This window comes from Lissotriton helveticus, chromosome 5_1 (genome assembly GCF_964261635.1).
Source record: "Lissotriton helveticus chromosome 5_1, aLisHel1.1, whole genome shotgun sequence".
NCBI classification, from domain to species: domain Eukaryota; kingdom Metazoa; phylum Chordata; class Amphibia; order Caudata; family Salamandridae; genus Lissotriton; species Lissotriton helveticus.
This window is the reverse complement of record NC_136065.1, coordinates 1,699,526,185-1,699,547,478: the sequence shown is the minus strand read 5'-3', so window position 1 is coordinate 1,699,547,478 and position 21,294 is coordinate 1,699,526,185. Positions and strand designations below refer to the sequence as shown.

General features: G+C 47.1%; 1 protein-coding gene across 1 annotated transcript in view; it reads left to right on the top strand.

The window, feature by feature from the left end:
* SLC7A8 (solute carrier family 7 member 8) overlaps positions 1-21,294 on the top strand; it is a 139,203-nt gene that overhangs the window by 15,923 nt on the left and 101,986 nt on the right. The window contains exon 4 of the mRNA XM_078644976.1: positions 11,784-11,935. Coding sequence (XP_078501102.1) covers positions 11,784-11,935 — 152 coding nt within the window. The remainder of the gene's footprint in view (positions 1-11,783; positions 11,936-21,294) is intronic.

Genomic DNA, 21,294 nt, shown 5'->3' with positions numbered 1-21,294 from the left:
TAGAAGCCTAGCATGCTCCTCACCACTTTTGGGTGGACATGGCTGGCTGCCCTTTGTTTCTTTCCCTCTTTGTGAGGAGTTTTGCTATTGTAGTGAATTGCCTCTTTCTAGCTGGGTGCACTTTTTTTGTGGTTGGAAAGAGGAAAAATATTGCAGTGCATTTGGTCTACGCTGATTAGCTAGGCTACTTTGATCCTTTCTCCATTGACTTTGGCACCTTCTTTATCTGCTTGACCCTGTGCATCTTCCATGTGTCTTCATCAAACAGCCCTGTGAGAAAGTGTATTAGTTGGGGTGGCTGTGAAACATTACCAACTAATAATATCACTGATCTGTATCAGGTCCAGTTAGGTTACTTTGATTTAAACCATCGTCCAGTCCTAGGTAGCAGTGGCACAGAGCAGTCAGGCTTAACTCGAAGGAAAATAAGTATAGTAAAAGATACAATGCAATAAAAATCCCACTCCAATTTATACAAATAATATATATTTTTATCTTTAAATAGACTCTGAAATTGCAAAATCTGACAAGGAGTTTTGGTTTTTTTTAAAAACAGGTTTTCATAATCACTGCAGTTCACTCAAAATGTCTCATAAATCACTGCTTTTCATTTGTAGTGGTAGTCTGTGAGCCTCGAACATCAGGATCTGGGCCAAAATAAGCGTTTCCAGCCAATGGAGCGCCAGTTGAAGACAGGAGCAGGATGGGTCCCTGTCAAACTTTTACCTTTGCACCTAGACTCTGGTTAATTTTTTTGTCGATGGAGCTTGTAGGCGCTGTCCTCTGCAGCTTGGATTCGGTGTTGGACTCGATGTCAGTAGATAGTTGAAGTCCAGCAGTCCATTGTGACCCTTGGTTCTCAATTGGAGTTTGAGGCTATTCACAAACTGGCAAGACATTTCAGCAGGAACAATCTGAATTCAGCGTGCCAGGACGGCTTCAACGGTGATGGGGAGCTGAGTTGGGTTGTGTGGTATCCTCCTGTTTTTTTTTTTTAAACTGCTATCTTTGAGCTCCAGGCTTGCAAGATTTAGTTATTTTCAGTATGAAGAGTACTCTAGCACCAGTGAATGGTCTACGGCTTGGGTGCACCTCTTGGGGAATAGGACTTGATCTCCCGGGCTGCACCACCAGGGTCTAGGGCAAATCCATTTGTAACTGGTCAGCTGGGCACTTTGCAGTTGCAGGGCTTCTTTAGCTTTTGTTCTCCTGGAGTTTAACAGAAGGCTAGACAATTAGTCATTGGAGTCCACTCACTGGTCATTGCACAAGTGGGATCAGGTCACGCTTTGGGTCTCTCTCCAAGACTTTAACAGCAGGAGCTGTTCTCTCTTTTTAAAGTCTTGTCTTTGGTTCAGCAGATGCAGTCCTCTTTAGTGCAGCCTTTCTTTCTGAGGTCCACAGGATCAGCAGGTGTGGTCATTCTTCAGTTCTTTTTGAGTCCAGTAGTCTTCTGAGGCTGGTACCCAGGGTTGTCACTGTTATGCCAGTTGTGAGTTTTTGCAGCGGAGGACACCCTAGCCAATGAGGATACAATTCCACCATTCAATTCTACCCACTCTGCAATCTCATTGTGCTTTTCTCTGCCCAAATCCAAGATGTCACAATCTTTCCTCCCTTGGTCAGACCTATAGGCATAATGAATAACTCCTCCTGGAAAAGCACTTCTGCAACATGTTTTGTCTCTTTTGGGGGAGATGCCAGCCTGTTTACCTTGGCAAAGAGAAGGTCAGTGTTAGTCGCATTTGCCTATGATGGCTGCCCCCTTTGAAGCTCGGCTACCTATGGCCACAGCCTTCTGGCCATCCTGTCAAGAGAAGGTCACACCTCAGCTGCCCAACAGGCCCTTTTCCTCTTGCCCGGTAAGCCATTCAGACCTCCAGAATGGACGGCAACAGGCTGTCTTAGGTGACAACTGGTGTAGTCAATCAGAAACTTCTATTAGAAACTTTAGGCAAGGAAGTGGTGGTTTTCTAAAGTCACCTTTGCATTAATAGTTACTTTGAATCCACCTTTAGCAACATTTCTGTTTCAAAGTTACTATTCATTTAATACCTTGAAGCACTACTTTTCGTAGTCCCAAATGGAAGTTGGCACTTTAGGAGTGTAAATGTGTAGCCCCATATTAGTCATTTAGACTACCAACCTTGCTACATTAAAAACAACAATGGTGAGTTTTTACTGTCAGGACATGTAAAACATAAAAAGAAACAACTCGTTCTTTTTTATATCATGCACCCTGCGTTATGGGCTCTTAAGCCCTATTTCAGGAGTGACTTACAAATAAGGAAGTTCTAGACTGTGCAAAAAGAGTTATTTTTCCATGTTGAGTTGGCAGTTTAAAAGCTACCCGACTATTCTGTAGTGGCAGACCTAGAGCCATACTCTCACTTTGTCAATACGATGATGACACAATAAGTGCTGCTCATCTACCCAAAGTGTTCAAAAGATCGCATTTCATTAATACTTTAAATATGTTATCAATCATTGTGCCATGCATTGTTGTTTGTTAATTTCACCCAGATAAAACCCCCATGCCATCAGGCTTTTTTAAGATCCAGACAGAAAGTCTCAAGAGCGCGTGTATCCTTAGAAAAGCACAAAACAACACAAACATCACACAGTCCCTCACAGCAGCAGCATTGTGTGCCTTTAAGCAGGAAGTTATTAGCAGTGCCACACAGTGCTGATGACTAGTGCTGAATGAGGCACCCTTAAACTGGTTTAAGGCCCAAAATGGTTCACTTCTCAGGTACCTGGTTCAAGTGCAAAACGTTGGGCTGTGCTTTTACTCCTGGCTGCACTCTTCCAGGGGCATCCAAGATCTGCATGGTCTCTGTTATTCAGGACTACTGGGAGGCATCTCTTTACTGCTAGCTTCTCACCAAAAAAACTCTGCTATTCTTCAGGAGTGCATGCTTTCACATGAGACCAAAGACATGCTTCATTCCAGCAAACCTGCAGAGATTTGTACATATCTTCATTCCACATTTTTGTAGTACCCTGTTTTCCTACAGAGAACAAAGGCTGTTTGTCCTCACAGCCTTTTCAAGCCACCTTCACTGCCAGAACCACCAGCCCAGGCACACGCGAGCACTGTTCCGCTTCCTCTTGGCACATTATGTGGGTCTGATTAAAACCAGCATTATCATGCCGCTGCCACCACCTGTTGCAGTCTTTGCCAAAATGCCTCTGGAGATTTGAATCCCGATGCTTTTGGAGCCGTTTTTGCAGAAATAGAATAAAACAGGCCCAGATCAAAGGAGGGCTCTGCAAACCACTATCATGCTGAATTTTCTAAGTCCTATTGTAATGCAGTTCATCCACCCACACCAACAAACCCACACTGAATATTGGACTTCTATAAAAAGACTGATGATATTTATTATCAGAACAACCTAAGACCGTTCATGTTGAGAAGAGTTGGAGCAATACAAATGGCAATACCACAGCATTGCCTACTTTATGATATAAGTTACTATAAGAGCACTTCAGGTCTATTGCAATTTGCAATTGTAAAGAACTGTTGCCCCCAGTTCTTGTGATCTGTCCACCACAGTTTGCCTCTTATGAAAGTTATTTTCATCACTTGTATATGTGGTCCCTAGCGACCAAGAATCCTTGTTGTTTGGTTCAGTGGTCACTTCCTAATCCCCTGTCAGGAGTCTATCTGCCCCCTGGGAGCTTCCTACTAGAAAACAGTAGGGAGTGCTATTCAAGGGGGGAGATCCAGCCACCTTATGAGGGTTAAGATTACACCTTTCTTTAATAACACTGTTTACGCACCCTGGTCGCAATTTGACATGTGCTTACAGGGTGGAAGATGGAGTCAAGACTAATTATCAAGCACGTTTCCATCACAGGAATGAAATAAAAGATGCATCCACAAGAAATGGGGGAATGGACACTGAGGAACAGAACCGTGCACTACCAGCATAGTTGTGCAAAGGACACATTGTTTGAAACTGCATCCGTGGAAAGACCCCCCCTACTTCTTCCCGCACAAGAAACAGCGTTTACAACGCTGACATTACCAGGCAGGTACATAACAACGTGGTCGTTACAACACGTGCCTTTACATCGCAAGACGTTTCAACAACTTGCGCTAGGTGGTGTGCAACACCAGGGAATGTGTTAGATTTTAAATTCAACACATTCCCTGCTGTTGCGCTAACTGGAGTAGGAATAGTAATTTATACTATTCCTAAATCCAGTGCACCACCTAGCGCAAGTCATTGAAATGACATGCGATGTAATGCCATGCGTGGTAACAACACGGTTATTGTAACGACCACGTTGTTACCTACTGCGTCGTAAAAGTACGCATTGTAAAGTGCTACATTCGGCACTCACACATAAAGAACATACGGTGTGGACACCTGGGTCCAGTACAGTGCCCACCGGTGAGGGGTTCTGCCCAGAAAACTGGAAACAATCAAGGTAGCTGTGGACATTAAGTACTGTCCAAGCAGTGAGCACTATATGGTGTCTGTGTCTAATATCTAACCCTGGTCCAGAACCATACAATCTGTCCCTCGCACAGGTTCTAATGAGGAATACGATGACACAGATATCCAGGATTTGGTATCACCATTACTTTTAATACTGACACATAACCCCAGAAAACATATTTGTGATAAATTAAGGCTGGCACCAGAATTTGCTACAATTCTAATGAATTTTGCAACAAAAAGGCCCACTAAGTTTAGTAGACCACTAAATTACTCTGAACGAAAATGAAGATTATGTGCAAGTTATAAGGCATGCATACGTTAGATTAATGAGGCTGGGACGGGTGCTACTGAGTTCTAACTAGCTTTTAATTTATCAGTGTTTTATGTTATGCCAGTTAAATATTAGGAGATGTGAGCAAAACTCGCACATTAAAATGAGTGGTCTTTCTAAGTCCCTTGCTTTATCACACTCAGCCTAATTCCCCCTCTCCCCCCGACATCTGTTCTCACACTACACCAACATTGGGTGAAATGGCTTCTGGGTTTGTCTCCTTGCTTGTGGAAAGCATCCTTTCTAACAGAAGGTTTTTTTTTAAATAGCTGGATTCAATTTCCCATTCCCTTCTTGCGTTTAACATTTGAGATGGGGGCAATGGCGTTCTGCTCGCCATCTGTATTCAGAGCACTTCCAAGGGGGGAATGATTGCATCTTCTCCTCCGTATTCACATCCCTAAAATTGGGGAGGGAAAGGTGCAGGATTCTCTGTCTGTCTGAGATTCACCGCAAGTCCTTTGGGTCCTGCAAATCATAGTTTTGAACCAGTCTTCAGTGTTAATGCTATTCGATCACAATTAGCCCATCAGCTCTTCCAATACCAGCAAACAGCAGGGGCTTTTGCGAGAAACGTTCTCTTCCTTGTAAAAAAAGGAGCAAGAGAGACCTCTGATCCTTCAGTTAAGGTCTTTTAAATCCTTGTGTTTCCACTACCAAACTAGTACCTATTACCAATCCTGGATGATTCTTAGCTCCTTTGAACAATCCTGGATTTTTAGCTCCTTTGACCAGTCCTGGATTTGAGCCTCTTTGACCAATGCTGGATTCATAGCTAGATTCTTAGCCCCTTTGACCACTGCTGGATTCTTAGCTCCTTTGACCAATGCTAGATTCTTAGTTTCTTTGACCAATCCTGGATTTTTAGCTCCTTTGACCAATCTTGGATGTTTTGCCCCTTTGACCAATGCTGGATTTTTAGCCCCTTTGACCAATTCTGGATTTCTAGCCTCTTTGGCCAATCCTGGATTTTTACCCCCCTTGACCAATCCTAGATGTCTAGCTTCTTTGAGCAATCCTTGATTTTTAGCTCCTTTGACCAATCCTGGATTTTTAGCCCCCTTTACCAATCCTGGATTTGTATCCCCCTTGACCAGTTGCTGGTTTCTTAGCCCCCTGGACCAGTTGCTGGTTTCTTAGCCCCTTTGACCAATACTGGATTCTTTGACTCAAAAGAAGAACTCCTCAGGATTTAATGTAAGCTTTTGAAAAAGCCAGGAAACAATTTAATGTGTTGTGGGGCTCATTTAAATATAAAAGACTTTTCGATTTGGTTAATTTAAAGGCTTTAACTCTCAAGAGTGCTATGCTGGTGCTGTTTTCATGATCTTTGGTGTCTAGACAAAAGGGATGCTTTAGTTTTTTTATGAGCAAAGAAAGGTTACAGCAAGTAAAAAAATGTATCATAAGCATAAATACACTACAAAGATTGGAAATTAGCCAGATTGATCATAAAAATACTACCATTATAATTCATAATCCTATAAAAGGCATCTGCTATGGGAGGATAACAAAATCCTAAATGCCATACGGAGGGGTGAGCAGTTTAATTTAATAAAAGCAGTCACAGACATGTGATCTTAAAAAATAGCTGATTCAGTTCTGCTGAGAGATCCAGGCTGAAAGTGGCCCCCAGATCCCATTTCCCTTGATCTTTTCCTTCCTGCCTCTTCGATCATACAGTGCTATCTCTGGCTTATAAATATGCAGCGCCCTTTGCATTGCTGAAAGGTCGGTGGTAATGGGTCAAGCCAGGCAGAAGCGACACACAGCCTGTAGACTGACATAGCTATAAAAATTAGCTCCTTCCCATTTCTCCCGACTTGTTTGTCTTTTCCTAATAACATAATCGGGGGAGATAGTTGAATGTCCGTCTTCAATATGGCTTGTAGAAAACCAGTTATTTCCCTAGCTGTTAACTCGAGGCAAGGGATTGTGGAAAATATGTGGATCAGGTCCACTCCTTCCACACTGCCCCTAAAGCACTGGATCCCCTCCATTCCTCCCCATTTCACAATTTTTGAAGGTGTTACATACAAATCAAACAAGGTTTTAAAATGATGTGACTGTAAGCTAGCAGAGCATAATATTGAGCCCCTCATCGCTAATGATTCCTCAAACAAGGAATCTGAGAGCCCACGCCTGACCTGCCACTTCAGGCTAGGTTTATCCAGGTCATCCTGGGCCTCCTCCAATAGACAACTATATATCTGTGAGATTGAGGGGCTCTCATCCTTTATAAATAGTTCAGAGGGACCTGTGAAAAACCTGATGCTCCACCAGCTTTTTTGTATAAAAAATCCCTTAATTGCAAAAACAATAAAAAATCTCGGGGGCTAATGTTGAATCTTTCGCCGACTATCTCGAAGGGCGCTATATGATCTCTAACCAAAATATCCCCTACCCTGCAAAAGCCAGCCTTCTCCCACCTTGCCAGACAGTCATCTTGCAGGGCCCTAGGTACCTGCTCTTTCCTGAGGAAGGGGTATATCTGCTAAATCTGCTATCCCAAGCCGATTCCGCATCCCTGCCAGATTCCGGAATGGTGTGATTAAGGTCTTAAGTTTAGTTTTTTAAAGTAACTAGCTTTGTAGAATTTCACGAGGCAACCTTCAGCCCTTGCACCTATCAAGATCCCAAATATTGAAGGGAGGTAGCAAGGGTTGGGCCCTTACATTACCTTATTACTGAATAGGGGACCATAGTACTGCAAGACTGCTGCCAGATAGTATAGCTTAAAGTTAGGAAGCCACCACCACCCTCTATCCCTTGGTAGACATAAGAATGCATTAGCCCTCCTTGTTTTCCTGCAGGACCAGATAAACCTAGCAACCTCTCTCTCTATTAACGTAAACAAGTCATTATGTATTGCAAGGCGTATAGTTCGAAAAATATAAAGTAACTTTCGCAGAAACATCCTTTTTACTAAGTTTCACCTCCCCATTATCGAGAGTCTCCGATTGTCCCAACGGCGAAAGTCCTTCCTGATTCTCCCTATTGTAGGGGACAGATTTAAATCCACTATTGCCTCGATATTGCCTCGACCTTTGCCGTAATGGTTATTCCGAGATAAACTGTTTCATTTACAATTCTGCTGCCAGAGGCGGGAGCGAACCTATTTATCAGGATCTGGGTCTTAGTCCTATTCAGTAAGAAACCAGATTGGATCCCAAAATTATCTGCTATGTTTTTAACCGCCTGTATTGCCCTATGAGAGTCGGTGGTGATTAGGGCCACATCATTGGCATATGCCAATATCTTAGTGTCCCAACCCTGCAGACTTACAGGGATAATATCTTTAGAGTCTTCCAAACGTCAAAGGAGCGGATCTAGGTAATAAGCAAACAGCAAAGGGGAGGAGGGACACCCCTGCCTTGTTCCTCTTTCGATTACAAACGATTTAGACTCTACTCCCATTACTCGCACTCGGGCAGTAGGTTTAATATACATAACCTGTATTGCCTTGATGAAAGGTGTGCCAAGGCTGTTAGCTTCCATGATCTTCCATAGATAATGCCATGACACCCTCTCAAAGGCCTTCTCTGTGTCTAAAAACGCATCCCCCATTGGTTTGGCAAGAACCTCCGTGGCATCCAGTAATGTAATTACTCGCCTAATGTGATCCGGCATACCTCTTCCCTGAATGAAGCCATGTTGCCAGACTGAAACAAGGAGTGGCATTACCTTGTTCAATCAGGTGGCTACAATTTTAGAGTACAGCTTGGTGTCACTATTAAGGAGTGTGATAGGTTTATAGGATTCTACTAAAAGAGATGCTTTGTTATAAAGTTAATATGTTGGTTGTCATGAAAACTCAAATTATGAGCTTTCCTTCAAAGTGGCAGCCATTTGTAGTGTTCTTGAGGGTTAAAGAAAACACTGGTCCAAATAGGTTTTCCTTTCCGATTGGGAGCTGAACGTTGGATTCATGAAGACTACAACTGAGCATATGCTAAACACCCAGATGGTTCATTTCCAAATTTTCATTGCTGCTGCTAGAATAGGGAGTCCCTCTTTACACATTTAGTGTAAATCCTTAGTAACTGACTAAAATAGGGCAGCTAGGTGTGCAGAAAAATCCATACTTTCCCCAGTAAACACCAGTTTCTGTGGTAGTTCTTTCTCCTCATGGTAGAACTTGAAAAGGTGCTGTAACACCGCACCCGAGAATTTCCGTGCCCCATGTTGTGCATAATTCTGAGTGCCGTTTGTAGTTGCCCTCTTCACATGTAATTAGGTTCCTTAGTGAAATTCCTGCTGTTGAAGAACCACTAAACATACCTCCTAGGATTAACAGTTGTTAGAAATGATTCCTACTACAGGCTGAACATAGTTTCTATATTGTATGTCCATCAGCAGTTCTATCTTTTCATTTCTTGCAACAGCCTAACAACATCTGCTTAACCTGCGAGAACAGGTTGTGCCATTTGTTGCAAGGGTAAGGCATTTGAAATGAACAAGGCAACTCTTAGTAGATTATGGATCTATTGTAGAGGCTTTGCAACAAGATCTTCATGTGGATAGTTTATTGCATCAAATTCTGTTACCAATGTCTCCTGCCATCACCAGAGGGTTTGTGCTGTGTTCCCTATCCAGCTTGCCCCTTCCATCCAATAACTTGATATGCCTGCCACCACTCACCACTGCAAAGCACTCACTTAAAAATCAGTTTACATTTTATGTAAACCCTGTTGCTTTGGCAAAGACTAGAAAAGAGCTCAAGTTGGTCAGTGTACTTTAAAAAGCCACTTGAGGGCAGTTACTCAATTTGTAGTGCCCTCCTCCTGAGACAGTCTTGTGACTAGTATTCCATTCTTGATACAGAAAAGGGAGTGGTGATGAACAGAGTGTCTGAATTAAGCAGATCACTCTTACCCAGTCCAAAGATCAGGGCTTGATCCATCACCGTTATTTATCTCACTGCCCCATCCCAGCTCAGAACCTGGCTATATGCAAATTAGTCTGTCCCTGGCCCAGTGCATCATGGGAACAGGGCAGACCAAACTACCAAGCCAATTCTTCACCAGAAAGGAGACAAGCTACCGGGGACCGGTTTCTGGCATTTCAGCCTCTTCGGCCCGGCTTGCTTGAATCCTGATGGAGCAGTGAGAAAGGGACTCATGTCTGAGTATACCCTGCCACACCTATAGTGGCCAAAAACGATACAGAAAAGGGGTTGGTGATGAACAGAGTGTCTGAATTAAGCAGACCACTCTTACCCAGTCCAAAGATCAGGGCTTGATCCATCACTGTTATTTATCTCACTGCCCCATCCCAGCTCAGAACCTGGCTATATGCAAATTAGTCTGTCCCTGGCCCAGTGCATCATGGGAACAGGGCAGACCAAACTACCAAGCCAATTCTTCACCAGAAAGGAGACAAGCTACCGGGGACCGGTTTCTGGCATTTCAGCCTCTTCGGCCCGAGTGGTCTGCTTAATTCAGGCACTCTGTTCATCACCACCCCCTTTTCTGAATCATTTTGTCCACCCTAAGCGTGGAAGGGTATACTCAGATGTGAGTCCCTTGCTCATTGCACCATCAGGATTCAAGCAAGCCGGGCCGAAGACGCCTGAAATGGCAGAAACCGGTCCCCGGAAGCTTGTTTCCTTCCCAGTATAAGAATTGGCTTGGTAGTTTGGTTTGCCCTGTTCCCATCATGCACTGGGACAGGAACAGACTAATTTGCATATAGCCAAGTTCTGAGCTGGGATGGTGCAGTGAGCTAAAAAACGGTGATGGATCAAGCCCTGATCTTTGGACTGGGTAAGAGTGGTCTGCTTAATTCAGGCACTCTGTTCATCACCACCCCCTTTTCTGAATCATTTTGTCCACCCTAAGCGTGGAAGGGTATACTCAGATGTGAGTCCCTTGCTCATTGCACCATCAGGATTCAAGCAAGCCGGGCCGAAGATGCCTGAAATGGCAGAAACCGGTCCCCGGAAGCTTGTTTCCTTCCCAGTATAAGAATTGGCTTGGTAGTTTGGTTTGCCCTGTTCCCATCATGCACTGGGACAGGAACAGACTAATTTGCATATAGCCAAGTTCTGAGCTGGGATGGTGCAGTGAGCTAAAAAACGGTGATGGATCAAGCCCTGATCTTTGGACTGGGTAAGAGTGGTCTGCTTAATTCAGGCACTCTGTTCATCACCACCCCCTTTTCTGAATCATTAGTATTCCATTCTTAGCATCTAGGTTAAGCCCTGTGCTGGAGACAACGAAGGTTCTGGCACTGAAGCAATAATTACGTATTGCTGTACGGGTTCTAGGAGAAAGACTTGAAACCTGCAGACTATAAGGATAAAGGCTCTTTGTATTCAGTTAATTGATGTATGGATAATATAAGCTAACCTTGTTTTAACTAAACGTACATTTTCTTTTCTTCCATCTCTGCTTCCCTTTGCCCTTAATCCCTCACTTCCACTTTTTTCTTCCCCATGTTGATGCATCTTTGGCCCTATTGTGACCATGTCATCGTCTCTCTGACCCGTACCTTTCATATTGTGACTGATTTGCTGTCTTCTTACCATTTCCTCACAACTCGCCCTATATCTATCTCTTGTTATCTCTTTTGTGGTCCTGTCTCCCACCCTTCCTTCTTTCCTTCGCCCTCATTGGCTCTGCCTTTTCATCTGTCTCTTCGTTTTTTATCTCTTTTTCATCTCTCTTTCATTTGATTCACCCTATGTCCCTTCTTCCTCCACATACCTCTTTATCTTCTCTATCTTTTGTTGGATGTGTCCTTCTGTTACCTGATCTTTCATCTTTTGCCCCTTGATCCTCCCTTCGTCCCTTTGCCTTCTCTCTTCATTCATTGGTCCTCTCACTGATTCTTCGTATTCTGTGTTCCTTCATCATCTGTTCATTCGTCGCCTCTCTGTCCCTTCATTTGCCTTCTGTCCTTTCACTCTCTTCTGCCTCTTCTTCCTTTCTGTGCCATGCTCTGCTTCCCTCATGTCCCCTCCCTGTCCCTTGGTTCTCTCTCCGTCCTGCTCCCAGGTTCCTTAGGTTGTGGATCGCTGTGCTGGTTATGTATCCCACCAACCAGGCCGTCATCGCCCTCACCTTCTCCAACTATGTGCTTCAGCCACTCTTCCCCACCTGCTTCGCACCCGAGTCTGGTCTGCGGTTGCTGGCTGCCGTCTGTCTGCGTGAGTATCTCCTCCACTTTTCAACCATTTACCTTTGGACATTGCTTTGATGCATTGATGGCGGATCCAATTAGGTTTGCTGTATGAGGAGAGTTGGCGCCAAATACAAGTGTTACCGATTGGGCCTTTGGGCTTCTTCCTAAGGGTCTGACAGTACAGGGGCTAGGATGAAGGTGCCTCCTGGCTTCCAGAAAATCACTGCGCAAGACAAGCGACCAAAGACAGTCTGTGTTTAATGCAACAAATGGTACATTTGAAAAACAAACAGAAACAAGTAAGGCATACACGTTGAAAGATCGGCATGTGAATAAGTAGGTTTTAAAGGATTTGTGGTCACGCAGCGTGGAATCACGCTTTGGGGATTAATTAACACTAGCCCGAGCTCTGTGCTAGGAATCAGCAGTTTTTGTCCGTCATCTGCTCTTTGGAATTCATCGTCTGTCTCAGCTATCGTTATGTATGTAGTGCTTTGGTGAAAAGGTCCCATGTTTGTTCACAGAGAAAAACTACAGAAAAGAATTTAAGCTGGGTGATCTATGCTGCGCCGCGGTCGGAATCATTCAGTTAGAAGGAATACTAGGGTATGCAATTAGCCCAGGAAGGCATTCTTCATGGTCTCATTTCAGAAGGCGCTTAGTAGCACAGTGAATGGTCAGTGGTGCACACCAGTCAATCAGTTTAAAGCGGCTTACTAGTGCTATGTCCATATCTGAGGAAAGAGTAAACTGTGGAAACTGAATCCAACTTTAGTAGATTGGACTGGACCATTATTGGGGATGGAGGTGATGTGGGTTTTGATTGACCTCGGAAAGTAATTGCTATCCCAAGGATGAGAGCAAGTTGTTAGATATGCATTTCTTCCTCTTTGCATGCCACAGTGACCTGAGGATCTTGCACATAAATTGCCCAAACTTTCAGAGACCTCAATAATTCACATTCATGCGCTGCCAACTCCTGCTGCCACTTGCAGACATCCTTGCAAGTTGCAACCATGATTGACTAGACCTGCATCCCTCTTTTTCATGGAGGGGCAGATCAGACCTTCATTCATGCACTACACTCATTATTACATAAATGAGCATCATTCAATAGTATTATATTGCTATCTATAAAGTATGTTGCTAATACGGGGTGGCTCTACAGTTTTGTGTAGTCTCGTTTTCAATTATGTGCGATCTGGAGCTTGCATGGATAGTTGTCTTCTCCAGTATGAGGTAAGCTGGACCAGAATTGCCAGAAACTTTGTTGAGTTTGGTGCCAGTCGGATCTCACATGCACAGCCATCTTGTATGATTTGGTACAAGCCAGAGCTTCACGTCAGTGGTCACGTCGGTGGTTATTAGCGTCCATAGTTATTGTGTGGCTTACCTGAGAAGCCCTGGCATTTTGTGGGTGTTCTTAAGAAAGGGTCCGGACTTGATACTGTGACTTTATGATGTGTGTATGTGTGTTTATGTCGCAAGAAGGCCACTGTAGCATGCTTTGGATGGAATACAGGACATCACAAGCAACCCAGAAGTGGTTTCGTCCTAGTTAGGACTCAGCAGCCAGGTATAGCTTAGCTTGGTACCAGTGACGCATTGTGCACTCGGCCCATGTGCAGGCATATCCATCCCACATAGGTCGACACACTAAGGGGCCGATTATGATGGCGGACGGACCTGAGTCCGTCCGCCACCATAGAGCAGGAGGGAACCTCCGCATTGCCTGCGGAGTTCCCTCCTGTGCAATTAAGATGTGACCGCCACCCTGGCGGTCACATCCTCTATTTTTACCATTGCGGCGGGTGCGGCTTCAAGCTGCATCCGCCGCAATGGTAAAAATGCACACATTGCATTTGTATGCAGAAATTGGCAGGCACCCTGAGGTGCCTGCCGATTTCTGCATACAAATGCAGGGGGGTACCATAGGTACCCCCCATATGCACCCCCCACCCCCCTTCACTTAGGGGGCCCGCAACGGGCCCCCGCAGTGAAGTTACACATGCTTTTCCACGGCAGAAAACCCGCCGCGGAAAAGCATCTTTTAAAGCCCTTCCTAATATGGCGGACGGTGTCTGAGAGACACCGCCACCATATTAGAGCTATTCCGCCGCGGTTGTAAGCCAACCGCGGCGGAAAAGCTGCGGACGGAAACCAGGACCCACCAGCCATCCTAATGTGGCGGTGGGTCTTCAGTGGGTCCGCTGCGGTTTTTCCGCATCCTCCGGGCCGGCGGTGGCTTCCGCCGGCCCGGAGGATGCGGAAAAACCGCAATCATAATAGACCCCTAAGTATGCAACAAAATCTAGTGTACACTGTGTCACTGGAACCATGCTATACCTGTCTGATGAGCCCTAACTAGGGCAAAACCTGTCGTGGGTTGCTTGTGTTCTGGTTCAAGGAGGACCTGGCCTGGCTGTTGGGGCTGGACTTTTCCCACTGGAGATGGATCAAGACTGATTTGCATATGGCTGGGTCCACTCTGAGGTGTCATGGTGTGCACAATAACAATGGACTGAGATGTAGTCCCAAATAATTACCAGTGGCAGAGGTTAATTCAAGCACTCCACCCATCACTTCTTTATACCCTTAAGTGAGTCACCGTAAGTGGGACGAGAATGTCCAGACGTGGGTCCTGTGCATACTGTCTCACTGAAACCAAGCTATAGCTGACTTGGGTGCCCTAATTAGGATGTATCTGTCCCTAGGTTGCTTCTGTTCCGGTTCAGGGAGGACCTGGCTTGACAACTCAGGCTGGACTATTCCCATTAGAGCAGGGTGAAGACTGACTTGCATATGGCTTGGTCCAAACTGAGGTGACATGGTGTGACAATAATGATGGACTGAGATGCAGCACCGAGTAATTACCAGTGTATGAGAATAATTTAGCATTCCCTCCATCACTTTTTGTACACCAGGGCAGATACAGATACTGCCTGGCAGAGGAGCACCTCACTACTCAACCTTTCATCATCCTACCTGGTATACAGGGGTGACTCTTGGTGGTACTGACTGAAGATAGTGGAGGTGCAGATGGGTTCCTGTGTCCCTGTTCGAGGTGTTAACCAAGCAGGCCTTCAGTAAATCCTGTGCGGGCCTCTCTGTACTGCGTGTCTACCTTGTGTGCGACTCTGCGCAGACAAACTGCAGTGACTGCATGCGGGCTTCCCCGTGTACAGGTCTGTGTTCATGCGAGTTTGTGCTTGCAATCGGCATCCACCCACTCTGGATCCCTGTGATGTCACTCGGGTCGCAATCATAAGCCCAGATATATATCTGTTGCGTAGACGCATCCTGCTTCCTGCCGGGGATGTTTTTATGCATCTATCTTTGTGAGCTGATAAGACAGAATTCTCCCCTCAAACATCGCCAGGGCCCCAGCTATAATTACTGTTAGGGAAGCCAGAGGCCAGGCTAGGGCCTTTCACGTTGCTTTGCCTGGCGAGCCTGATCAGCGGGGACGGCTGGAGGGGAATGGGACGGGTGGGGGCTGTCCTGTCAGTCCTGGAGGAAGGGACCGCGAAGTGTGAATAAGACCCGGGGGACCCTTTTATCTCCGACTTGCCACAGCGCAAGGCGTCTCCTTTCTATTAAATCGCCGGCAGGCCTCAGGTGGGGCGGTGAGCCGGGGTAACGGCGGGTAAAGCAGGTGGTGACAGAGCGCTGGGAGCAGCGCAGAGGCGCTTTACACTCACACTGTGTTCTACTCAATGACACACGTTCGTATGGAAATGTTTTACTGTCAACATGCCCCATTCCTTTGGTTTGAAAATGGTGTTGCTTTGAGCAATGTATACGCTTTCAATTACCCAATAGTATGTGTAAAATGTTCATGCGAGGTTACAAGAGGTAAAATTGGTTTAAAAGCTATTTCTACGTGTTCTCTTTCTTCCCGTGAGGGTGCGACGGAGCTGAGCGCTAAAGCTGAGATGTGATGTCCCAGCAGGGCCTGGCCAGCCAACCTTCCGCCCTTTGATGCCAGTGTATTCGGTACTATTGGCTTGGTTAATAGTAACACGCGTTGTTTACAGCGGTTAGAAATGGCAACACGTAGGGTTTGTCAGTATATAAAAACGAGCTAATATTAACCCATTGAGTCTTCCTCCTACATCCTGAGGTTTAAAGGAGGGTCTTGTGGGTGTCACGCGCTGGTTCGTAGGCGCTCCACAGTATTGTCCCAAGGATGCTATGTGCCCTGAAACAAGCAAGGGAATTGGCCCCTTAGGCTGCTGTGGTGGTAGTAAATTATAGAATTCTCAGGCTTCCATGGGCCTCTCGGGCCCCGGTGCCACTGCACCTGCTGCACCATTGGTAGCTACCCCCTGCCACTATTCGGCATAGGAAGCTCGCGCGCTATCCGTAGTTGTGGAGTCTGGCGTGCGCGGCCTGATCCCCTCAATAATGACATACACAGGCTCCGCCGGTTCAGGGGTCCCCGGCCTATACTCGGGGACCCCAAAAATCTGAGCGACTTGTAGCTCCTTGGAATCCCCAGAAGGTCGCCCTCACCCCTAACGCAAAACCAGTGTAGTAAGCACAAGGCGAAGTCACCTCTCAGCAGTCACGACATTCACTGTCAGAAAGGAGCTCTTAAGTTGAGCCCTACCGTAGACCATAGAAAGAGCCGAGCCGGCGCGACAGCGCGGTCTGCGAAGTGTCACCGCTGACATCGACTGTGTAGGTCACAAGCGAAAATCTCGACAAGGCCGCCTAAGCCTTCCATCCTTCTGGCGTCAGTAAGATAAGTGTCATCACATCGGATAATGGGAGGACCTGCTATTTATAGCGCCTAAAGCCTTCAACACTATTGTGTAAACTCTGAATTAAAAAAAAACACAAGGCAAGGTTCTCCTTCGTATCTCCAGCCCGCCTTGTTGGCAGCTGCGCTATTGCCTAAAGAGGCAGCGCCAGCGGCTGTCTCCGTGACACGGCAGCCTTAGGAAGGACGAGGCAAGTAAAGGGTGCAAGGGGCCTCTCGCTATTGGCTGGCGGCGACGCTGATGCTCGTGTTGCTGGGCTCAGGGTGATGCGGACCTTGTTGATTTGCAAAAGTAGGTCACAGTTCACTCAGCTGTTTTTGTAGGATGAAAGGGGGGTTGGGGGGGGGGGGGGGGGTAGAACCTGCTCTGTCCGGTTCTGTTTCCATACTCTGAGATCTGAAGAAGGTGGTATGCGGGTTATGGTGGGGGGAGGCGGGAGAGGGGTTGTGCAAGGCCAGCGGTTATTTTCGTTGTTTTCAGGATGTGAGGCCACTGCTGAATCAGCAGATAATCAGTAGGAACAAGGCAAAACAGGAGGGGGCTGCTAGAGAGATGACTCGAGACTAGCGATGCCCCGCTCAAGGTGAGCGGGGTGAGGGCCCCAAAGAGGGGAGGGTGCATCAGTGCTTAACTTCAGCCGGTGGTTGCTGCTAGGACGCACCGGCACACTTTTTGGGGACCGGCACTTATGTTTCATCTACAGACTGATCCATATCAGGAGAGAGAGAAACACGAAAGGAGGAAAGAAGGAGGAAGAGAAAGACGAAATAACAGTCTCAGATGAAGGAAGCAGGGAGGAAGAAGAACCAGCAGGAGGGACGAAAAGGGGTGGGGGTGGCCCGGCGTGGAATCAAAACTGCACAGCCTCGGTATTCGGGCACCCCGGCCTTTGACCACGCCAGGCGTCGGTTTCTGAGCAAACCTTTGGGCCCCTTCACTTGTTCTTTTACAAATAAAGCACTGTCACATCACCGTTCCCCAAGGTGGCCTTTCAGCCTCTCCTGGGTTTGGTCAACAACACTAAACTAAAGCAGGACATAGGCAGGAGAAGAATACGGGGGTTGGAGGGTAGGGTAGGGTGGAGTGTGCGTCAGTGTAGTATGAGGTATTGCCAGACCTGGCTTCGACAGTGGTGTTTTATATATATGTGTGTAGGTGTGTTTTGTCAGTGCTGCCTGCTCGTAGGTTCGTGCCTCATATCGTCAATGCCTGTGTTGTCAGCGCTGTGCGTGCTCAGTGTGCCTCTCAGTAGGTGCTGTACCTTGTAGTGTCCGCGTTGTGCGCGCGCGTGGCCCTGCTGGGAGTATCTTGGGGCCATAGATTTTGTTGTTGTTCTTCTGGCCGTCGTTGCCTGTGCCGTGTGTGTTTATGCTAGCAGCTGGCTCGCTCCCCGCTTGTTTTCCAAGTATTGCGTTTCCTGCTGGAGGGTGCGCGTGTTTTCGACGCGGGAGGACAGGCACATCACGGGGAGTCTAAAGGCGGAGTGCTGAGAGAGCCCGCAGGGACGGGACATTCTGTGGTGACAGGGAACGGCATGCCGTCTCGTGACTGCTGGGCAGATGGCGTGTCTTCTATGTGGGGGGCTAATCTGTAGGGATAGCGGAGTTTCTGCAAGGAAGGGCTGATCTTTGCACAGACGGTGGGCTGTAGCGTGACGTCACGGCAGGGAGAGGAGTCTGCTGCCTGCACGAGGATGGCGAATGCAGGGATAGAATGATGTGTCTGCAGGGACACTTATGAGAATGTGGCTGCCCGCGGTGTGCCCTTTTAAGAGGGCCGGGCGGCTACCTTAGTGCCCAGCGCTCCACTCACTGGGACCCCCTATGGGAGTCTCCAGCGCCTTCGCCTGGTCATCGGGCGCGCAAGGGGCGGGGGTCGAGTATTTATACCTGACCCTTCCACTGGCAGTCCTCTTGGTTTCCCCCACTGGACACCAGGGTGAGTCTGGGACAGATAATAGGCCCAGGAACCAAAATAAAATTTGTCCCATTAGCGTACCTGAAAGCTAAAAACAGGGCCCCCCATTTGGAAATCGGGGCATGTTTATACCTGTAAAGATATACTGTATAGGTGTTTTGCAAGGTATGGGGGCTGTTTGTGGTAACATGAAGGGAATCAACAGTAAAAACAGGCCAACCAGTCCGTACTATCCCACAAACACCCAAAGCAACGGCCCGCACACTGACCTGCCAGACCAGGCGCGCAACACCCATTGGGCTCACGGGAAGGCAGGGATTTCACCTAAGCACTTGATGGGTTGTAAGCATAGGATGTGAAGATGTGCACAGCAGGGGGAAGGCATGGCCAGTGCAGGTGACGCTTTTCTTTTGTATGGGAATTTCTGCTGGTGTCATAGCCGAGGGTTTGCTGTCTGTGCACTTGTATAGATGTGTATTCCATACAAGTGCACAGACAGCAAACCCTGGGCTATGACACCAGCAGAAATTAATTTTCAAAGGAAAAGTATCACCTGCACTGGCCATCCCTTTCACCCTGCTGTCTGTGAACTTGGATGGAATTCACATCCACTGCACTGCTCACTAGATGAATGGTGAACAGGGCCATGGAGCTTTCTATTTTCGCATCCAAGGGCAGCAGCGAAGAAGCAGAGGAGACCCAGGCAAGGAGAATCCAGGAGACCTATCTACTCTGAGACCTTCGAGGGGCTGGATGCCAGGACACAGTGCTGCTGATCAGCCAGATTCCACAGTATAGCATTAGAAGAGCAGGCAGACGTTTTTTATGGAAGTTCCAGTAACTTTAATGCATTTTTCAGCACAGCATTACCTACTGCCTGCATATCTAGGTTACTGTGAATGTTGTTCTTGACTTACATGCATAGAAGTCAAAGAGGACAGTCCCCTCCGAATATGCAACTGTAATGTAAGTTTGTAGTGTTCATTTTTTTTGGGGGGGTGCTAGTGGGTAACTTTAGAGTTCAGGGTGGGTGTGGGTTTTAGGGTGCCAGTGAGTAATTTTATGGTTCATGGTGGGTTACAAATTGGGGTGCCAGGGGTTAATTTTAGGGTTCTGAGCGGGTATGGGTTTTGGGGTTCCAGGGGGCAATTTTAGGGTTTAGGGTGGGTATGGGTTTTGGGGTGCCAGGGGTCATTTTAGGGTTCATCGTGGGTATGTGTTTTGGTGTGCCAGGGGTAATTTTAGGGTTCAGGGCAGGTGTGGGTTTTGGGGTGTCAGGGGGCAATTTTAGGGTTCAGGGTGGGTATGGGTTATGGGGTGCCAGGGGGAATTTATGGTTCAGCATGGGTATGGGTTTTGGGGTGCCAGAGGGTAATTTTAGGGTGTGGGGTGGGTATGGGGTTTGGGGTGCCAGGGGGGATACTTTTAGGGTTCAGGGTGGGTGTGGGTTTTGGAGTGCCATGGGATTAATTTTAGGGTTCAGCGTGGGTATGTGTTCTATAGTGCCAGGGGTCATTTTAGGGTTTAGGGCAGGTGTGGGTTTTGGGATGTCAGTGGGCTATTTTAGGGTTCAGGGTGGGTATGGGTTATGGGGTGCCAGAGGGGAATTAATGGTTCTGCATGGGCATGGGTTTTGGGGTTCCTGGGGTAATTTTAAGGTTCACGGTGGGTATGGGTTTTGGGGGGCAAGGGGGGAATTTATGGTTCAGCATGGGTATGGTTTCTGGGGTACCAGGGGTAATTTAAGGTTCAGGGTGGTAATGGGTTTTAGGGTGCCAGGGGGTAATCTTAGGGTGTGGGGTGGGTATGGGTTTTGGGGTGCCGGGGGGGGGGGGGGGGGATAATTTTAGGGCTCAGGATGGGTATGGGTTTTGGGGTGCCAGGGGTAATTTTAGGGTTCAGGGCGGGTATGGGTTTTAGGGTGTGAGGGGGTTAATTTTAGGGTTCAGCGTGGGTATGTGTTTTGGTGTGCCAGGGGTAATTTTAAGATTCAGGGTGAGTATGGGTTTTGGGGAGCAAGGGTGTAACTCTAGGGATCACTGCGGGTATGGATTTTGGGGTGCCAGGGGTAATTTTAGGGTTCAGGGTGGGTATGGGTTTTGGGGTTCCAGGGGTAAATTTAGGGTTCAGGGCGGGTATGGGTTTTGGGGATCCAGGAGGGTGATTTTAGGGTTCAGGATGGTAATGGGCTTTGGGGTGCCAGGGGGTAATTTTAGGGTGTTGGGTGGGTATGGGTTTTGGGGTGCCGGGGGGATAATTTTAGGGATCAGGATGGGTATGGGTTTTGGGGTGCCAGGGGTAATTTTAGGGTTCAGGGCGGGTATGGGTTTTAGGGTGTGAGGGGGTTAATTTTAGGGTTCAGCATGGGTATGTGTTTTGGTGTGCCAGGGGTAATTTTAAGATTATGGGTGAGTATGGGTTTTGGGGGGCAAGGGTGAAATTTTAGGGACCACTGCGGGTATGGGTTTTGGGTGCCAGGGGTAATTTTAGGGTTCAGGGTGGGTATGGGTTTTGGGGTGCCAGGGGTAATTTAAGGGTTCAGGGCGGGTATGGGTTTTGGGGCTCCAGGGGGGTGATTTTAGGGTTCAGGGTGGTAATGGGTTTTGGGGTGCCAGGGGGTAATTTTAGGGTGTGGGGTGAGTATGGGTTTTGGGGTGCCAGGGGGGGATAATTTTAGGGATCAGGATGGGTATGGGTTTTG